Source organism: Neltuma alba, unplaced genomic scaffold (genome assembly GCF_004799145.2).
Source record: "Neltuma alba isolate B1F8T4 unplaced genomic scaffold, ASM479914v2 tig00010617_pilon, whole genome shotgun sequence".
Taxonomy (NCBI): domain Eukaryota; kingdom Viridiplantae; phylum Streptophyta; class Magnoliopsida; order Fabales; family Fabaceae; genus Neltuma; species Neltuma alba.
The window spans coordinates 33500-41374 of NW_021635474.1; the positions used below are offsets into that span (position 1 = coordinate 33500).

The 7875-nt window shown below is 33.4% G+C and overlaps 1 protein-coding gene across 1 annotated transcript; it reads right to left on the minus strand.

The window, feature by feature from the left end:
- Window positions 1-4998: 4998 nt before the first annotated feature.
- On the minus strand, window positions 4999-6666 carry LOC114757695 (pentatricopeptide repeat-containing protein At1g62590-like). The gene has a single exon (XM_028946773.1). It carries the CDS (start codon window positions 6664-6666, stop codon window positions 4999-5001), a length of 1668 nt encoding a protein of 555 aa, XP_028802606.1.
- Between the last annotated feature and the right edge of the window lie 1209 nt (window positions 6667-7875).

Here is a 7875-nt window from a genome sequence, read left to right on the forward strand (position 1 = left end):
ATCTCACAGTTTCACTTTATCAAAATCACTTTTTTCACAAAATTTATTTTTTCAAAATCTATTTTTAAAATTACTTTTTTCTCAGAAGCTATTTTTCAAATCATAGTTTGGATTTATCTAAACACCCTTGTAGTTTCATTCGAGTTATTTTTTGGCAAAAAATTCAAATCATTTATATTTCATAAATAATATCTCTTATTTTTAAACTGAAAATAATATGTGAAAAATATTCAACTTTTTTACTTAACTTTTTTTGAAGATTTGTTTCACTGCCTAAGCACACAATAGTCCTTTCTTTGGATATAAAACAACTTATCTTATTTAATATTTTGAATATTGACAAACCATGTTAGGAAAAACTAGCTTCTTCAGCTCAACCCAACCTTCTTCAACAATTATGTATAATTATAACCTAGAATTATAAGTATTATTATTTTGAGGGCTAGAGCTCATGGACATGAGAAAAAACCAGATGGCCCTTAATGTGAATTGAGCTCAAAAATGTGAATTCAGGATTGAAATCAATTATCATTACAGAGTCGACACAAGATTATAAGTTTAGAATCTTATTATTTGTAAACATTTTCTGAACATGAATTGAATACATACTTTGGTCTTGACGAGGTTCTAAAACCTAACTCACCTAAGCTTTTTTTCTTTAAAAAAAAAATCACTTACCATTACTTATTATGTAATACTACCTCTGATTCTTAGAATTTCGTTTGACCTTTATTTTAATTTTAAATATAAGACCAAATCCACTTTGTCTCATGTTTATTTATTTTTTTTCAAAATAGTTTTTCTGATAATAATAGTTTTAACTAATAAACTTGATTAACAAATATGTTTTAAGAAAAACAATACTTATTTATTACAAATAACTAATTTAACTTATTTTCTTAATCTATTCAAATTAACCGACTATTTTTTATATTTAGGACCGAAGATAGTATTTTAAATATAATAACGTTATTCATATACATTGAGATTTATCCAACTTCAGAAGCTAAGATCGATCTCTTATCGGATGTACCGAAGGAACACTAAGATGTATATATAAATATATATATATATATATATTTTTTTTTTGGGGTTACGAACGCTAAGAATTATCTCTCCCAGATACGACGGTAAGCAAATACTCCGTCCGTTCCTTATTATAAAAGACAAATAACCGAAATGCGTTGATAAAAAACAGTTAAAATTAGTTAAGAACAATTAATGTGTAAAAAGTGTAATTTTTTTCCAAAAATGCCCTCATTAATAAGGAGAGAGAACATGAGAGAACAATTAAATTATTAAAGAAAGAGAAGTGGAGGAGAGAGTGTGAGTTGGAGATAATAATATGGGTAAAATAGGAAATCAACACAAAAAAGTAAAGACAACTTCTAAGTGTCTCTTATATATAGGAACATGCCATAAGCATCAATGTCTCTTATAATAAGGAACGGAGGGAGTAATAAATTACTAGAATTTTTTTTTTCCGGATACAGAAGAGGGCTAAGGCCCTAAAACAGCAAATAAACTGACAGTGGAGGAATCTAATCCCAAGCAACCATTAGCAACCCCTTAAGAACAGCCCATTGCTCTGCTTCAAACGCACTACAAATGCTGAGGCTATGAGAAAATCCCACAACCAGCTCGGTTTCTAGAAGGAGACATCACTCTATCAACATTTAATTTAACCCAATTCAAGGGTTGATGTTGCCATGCATGCCGTGGGGAGTTAGACAATTGAACAAAGTCAATATTCTGCAAATGAACAAAACTTTTTCCAGTTTTGAGTAATATATCAGATGTGAGCCTCTCCTCCGGCAGATTCCTCCTTTTCCTCATCAGCCTACGGGTATTAGCAGCAGTTCTCAGCTATTGTTCCCTGCTAAGGGCAGGTTTCTACACGTTACTCATTCGTCTGCCACTCTTCCTTTTGGTGGGGAGTTAAGACAATTTAACAAAGTCAATTTTCTGCAAATGAACAAAACTTTTTTCAGTTTCGAGTAATAGAAAAAGAGCCATCTGCAGTAGCATTTCAAGAAAGAGCATCCTCACCAGCTTCAAGCATTGGAGGTAGCATGCAAATAATTCTTGGTAAGATTTCACTGGGAATGATAGGAGCTAGGCACTGGAAGTCCCAAGCACCAAAATTAGCCGAGCCAGCAACTTTACTTTGCTCTTCTTCCAAAGTCAGAGGTTTTCTACACACCGATTTTAAAGACTTATCAGGGAGGAGCCATTGAACAGTGAAGATATGAACTGATTTCCCATTTCTAATTGTCCACTTCATTCAATAACTAAGTACTCCTCCGGTTCTTAATATAAGACCCATTTAACTAATTTGATTAGATTAAGGAAGTTAGGTAAGTTAGTTAATTATAAGAAATGTGACACATTTTTCTTAAAATACCATAATCATCTTTCTTAATACCCTATCTTCCTCTTCTACTTGATTATGATTGAGAGAGTATTCATAGGGGTAATTTAGAGAAAATTGATAAATATGACAAATAAGTCTTATATTTAGGACCAAAACCAACTCAAGAATTGGGTCCTATATTAAGGATCAGAGGAGTAATAATATAAGTTCTACCCAATTCAGATGAGAAATAAAACGTGTAAAAAAATATTGGTTACAAAAATCTCAGAAAGTGTTTGTTTAATATTTATCAATTATCATAATTGCTATTCATTTGTTCAATATTTATCAACCATCAATTGTGCTTCATAAAATTATCACTTCACCCTTGTGCTTCAAAAAATTCATTTAGTAATTTAGACATTTAAAAGGAAAAAAATGAAAAACAATATGTGTAGATCATAGTGAAAGGGACTTTAGCTGTTTAAGCACGAGTTCTTGAGTCCGAGTCCGAGTCTATGTGAATGCAAAAACATCTTTGGAAAAGTAACCCAAATTGGGCCTAACTTTGCTCGAATCTAACCTAGTCAAATACCCATATAAAAGGAAAAAAACAAGAAGGATGCCAAAGGTGTTCTTTAGGACAGTCAAGCATATGATCCTTAATCTTATAAAGATATACTTAATTATGTTTATAGAGTTGTAATTCATAAAGCATAATAGCATTATACAATATATATGATCAACATAAGGCTTACTGATATTGTAGTTATGAATTATCAATTATGCCGCTATAAGTTTGACAAATTTTTTTAAAGGCATGCTCCTTTAAGTTACTAGAGTGCTTTAGGCTTGTTACTACCAAAACCATCAATACTAAAGCTTACCTGAAGTTACAGCTTTTGTTTCTTAATGACCACTCATCTTCTTAGAACTGTCACCTGATGCATGTGGATTAGATGCTTCTACCAAAAACATACAGTTAAGAAGAAGATGAGAAAGAGGAAGCCATAGCTAAACCCAAAGAAAAATAAATCCTTGAACCAAACCAACTATATGCTCATCCAAAAGGTCCAAGGTATCAAATAGCATATGAATGTAATTTGCAAAGGCGTAATTTTTTTCACAGTTTAACATGTAAGTCACATAGAAAAATTGAATCAAAGCCATTACAGTTATGTCATACCTTGATTTTTGTCCTTCATACATTCCTTCTCTATAATGGCACGTCATCATCAGTGCCAGGAAAATATGAGCAAGGAACTAAAGGAAACTCCAATCAGAAAGCATAATGGCATCCCCTAATGCACAAATTTTGACTAGTTATCTTAATTTCAAGGAGTACATGTAGAAATTTCTCCTTTCATATGGGAGGAAAGAAGCAAAAGACTGATGATATATTAAGTATGAACTAATGGAAAATGAAGAACATTTGAAAATTTTTATGGCAAACTACAATACCCCGATTAAAACTTAACATGTAGCCCAAAGAATCAGAATACAAACAAACAAACAACCAACCACCTCTACAAGATTTTTAACACTAAACCCTTTTACCATTTATTAACAAGATCCATATAAACAACAGATATTCTGTATTATGTTACAACTTTCATCTGATATTAAGCCACACCCAAGCAGTATAAATTGATAGTGCATATTTACTCCAACAAAAAGCACAAGAGGTAACTCAACTTATATTTGTTTCTAACATAGATGGTGTCAAAAAAGACTACATCACAAAAGATTTTTCAGACGTTGATGACGTTGATCCTCACCAATATCTACTGTGCAAAAGAAGTTTGAATTCATACCGTGCATCTGCACCCAAAAATCAAGTAGAAGCTTGGCATCCCCTGACTCCAGGCCCCAATTCAGACCAACCACGATTTTGTATTCAGCGAACTGTCTAGCCATTGCAGCAAAATACTTTCTTGTTTGCTCACCGACAGCTTAAGTTCGTAAAAGCTTATGATTACATTCCTTCACAAAACTATGCATTACCTGTTTTCCATCAAGCCTTCTTTTTACATACTTGCTTGCTTTACAATCAGTCAGAACAAGATCTTCAACCAGTTGAATTTTCAGCATCTTGCTTGTTCTGTCGGGCATGTGGTCGATTGAATGATTTGCCATGCTCTCTTTCTGTTCCATACCTGGAACAAGCAAATTTTGCATTTATAAATTCTCATGCTTAGGTAGGCCCCCTAAATAGTGATGAACCTGAAAATTCTAGGGTGCATAGAGCTTTTTGGATGCGCTTGCAAAACTGATGAAACTAAGCAACCAAAGGTGAGAGAGGAGAGGAATTACAAGAGTGAGGTACGTCTAGTGCTCTGATCTGATGGAATTTCTATAGGGAGAAGAGGAATTCTAGGCGTCATTTTGGTGATAGATGCTAGTGTGTGTGAGCATGTTCCATCAAGCTCATGTAAAGCCATAAAAACAAAAGAAACCACCAGTTACAACAAAAGTAATAAATAAATAAGTAAAAAATATGACTTGAAAAAAAAAAAAATCTTAAATCCAAACATCACTACAGCCAAACTTTTTTCCCCTGAAAAAAACACATTGGCCACCCTTGTCCATCATGAACACCAGTAACACAAAATATGGAGTAGAGTGACAAACCTTCTTTTATCATTTCAAGAGACCTTGATGAATACCTTGTCGATAAGATTCTTTGCCTCATCATTCTCACCATTTTCCAAAAGAGGTATAATAAGTGTTTCAAAAGTTATAGCATTAGGTACGCATCCATTCTCTTTCATTTTATAGAGCAAGGCCTTTGCCTCATCATATAAACGCTCTGTACAAAGTCCTTTGATCATAGCATTATATGCTTGGACATTCAAAGGATAACCATTAACCAAAAGAAGCTGGAAAATCTGTTGCGCATCACTTAATCTGTTACCCTTACACAAACCATCAATAAGTATGGTATATGTGTAAGTATCAGGCCCAATTCCTTGGTTGACAATTTGCTTAAATAATGCAATTGCTTGGTCAAGATGTTGACTTTTGCACAATCCATCTAATAAAATACTGTAAAATATTATATCAGGAGTATGGCCACTAACATGCATCTCATAAATAACATCTTGCACATCAGAGATTCTGCCTGACTTGAACAAACCGTCGATAAGGGAACTATAGATGATAGTATTGGGAGTCAAGCTTTTATGACGCATTTCTTTAAAGAGATTCACGGCATCATCCACCATCTTGATTTTACAAAGTCCATTAATCATAATGCTATAAGTAATAATACCAGGAGCCAAACCACTATTGACCATCTTATTGAGTAATTCTCTTGACTCACCAACATTATTGATCAAACAGTAACCATCCATTAAAGAGTTGTAAGTAAAATGATTAGGCATTGTACCATACTTCATCATCATAGCAACAAAAGCTTCAGCTTTAGTCATACTTCCTTCCTTACAAAATGCATCAACCAATATGCTAAAAGTATACACATTAGGGTTGATGCCTTGAAGTATCATTTCATTGAACACTTTTGTAGCTTCTGCCTGTTTACCCATGACACAAAAACCATGTATCAAAGAGCTGCAGGTTACAACATTAGGAGATATTCCGTGATCAATAATTTCATGAAATAAATCACAAGCTTCAGTTATGAGTCTTTCCCTGCAAAAGCCATCAATAATCGTACTATACATAACTAAGTTAGGCTTAACTGGCCCTCTCGCCATTTTTATGAGGAATTTAATGGCAGCTCTTGTTTTTCCAGTCTTACATAGTCCATTGATCAGTGTGCCATAGCTAATTGCATTTAACTGAAATCCTTTTGCTACCAGATCGTCATGAAAATCCAAGGCCTTTCCAACGTCATTATTGATGCAAAGGCCCTTCATCAGTGTGTTCAAAGAAATCGTATCTGGCTGACAGCCCATCTTAAGAATCTTGCCTAAGGCAGAGAAAGCAGAAGCCATTTGACCCAAATGGCAGTAACTATTAATCAAGATGTTCAGCGTTACCAGAGTTGGCGTGAATCCCTTAGATTCCGCTTGTGCAAAAAGGGAGATAACTGTTCGATGATGTTTCAACTTTGCAAGAGCTCCTAAGATCTTATTAATTTGTATCATCGAGGTTCGGGGGCGCACATGAAGCAAGCGATTAAAAGAAGAGACGGCCTCTTCAATATTCTGAGGATTTGTCGAATTGGAATGGAAACAGAAACGGAGAGTCGGGGCATGTGAGGGAGGAAGAAGGAAGGAAGACGTAGAAGCCGCAGAAAACAAAGGAAATCGGGAGAAGAAATACCGTGAAGGAGCTCTCCAAAATGACATCTTCAGTTGCATTCAGAAATTCAGATCCTCCAACAAAGTCTTCCACCAAGAATTGGGCGGTCGATCGAGCGGGGGAAGCCGGAAAAAAGTTCGTGCCACTAGAGACGCACCAAAAGTCCAAAACTTTCTCCGGATAGGTTCTACCGTACGAAAATTCAGAATGCTATGGCTTAATAAAGGTATATTTTCTTTCCTTTTCAATTTATTTATTGCATTTTTTATTTGTTCTTTTTTATTAATAAAGGTATGTTTGAAAACAAAATATATGCAATAAATATTCGAAGATGCAGATGATTGAAATGATTGTAATAAACCTGGGGAATGAGACACGACGGGAAAATTCATGGACGAGCTCCATATCATATTATTATCTGCTACTTGGGATGTGGCACTTTTCTACACTTATGTTTTCACACTGCCTTATACTGAATTTTTAGACCTATTTCTTTTAAGTGTTTATTTTAAATAAGTCCAGATAAAACTCTCTTCAAATATATACTTTATATTTTATAAATTATGATTAAAAATATACTTTTAAACGCTCTTATCGCCATTTCAAATAAACCCTTATTTACAAGAGTGACTCCTGTAGATTGCATAAGAAAAATGTAAAGGTTATTTGTATTAATAAGAATAATACCAATCTCTCGTCATAACAATATGTCATCTGGCTAGATACGCATCTAATGTCAGGGAAAAGTTTTCCAAATCATTAATTTTATAAATATGTAATATGTAATATTTGCATGCAATATGTAATCTCATTTTATTATTACTATAATTTTAATTTTAATTTCATTAAAAAAATTTGGGGAGCAGAAGTCGTTTTCCATTGACATGGATGTCTCTTTTTTTATTTTTGGCCACGAGATACATGTATCTGTTTTAACATTAAAACGTCAATCATTTACTTTAGCAATAACAAACTCTTTAAAAGGAAAAAAATTATAGATATTAACACTATGTTTGGATTGAGATTGAGAGAAAATTTGGAGAGAAGAAAATAGAGGGGGAAAATAGAAGGAGGAAAAAAGTGAAGAAATAATATTATCTTTTCTTATATTTGGATAGGCAGAACCATTTTAATAGTTTTTACATTTTGAGAGGATTAGTTTCTAGTTATCTAGATGCTACTTTTTTTGGGGGGGGGGAAGATGAGAAAAAATGCATGATATTTACAATTACAAGAATACCTTTATATACATATTG

Coding starts and splice junctions, on each gene's coding strand:
- LOC114757695 (XM_028946773.1), bottom strand. CDS start 6,666: ATGTCATTTTGGAGAGCTCCTTCACGGTATTTCTTCTCCCGATTTCCT.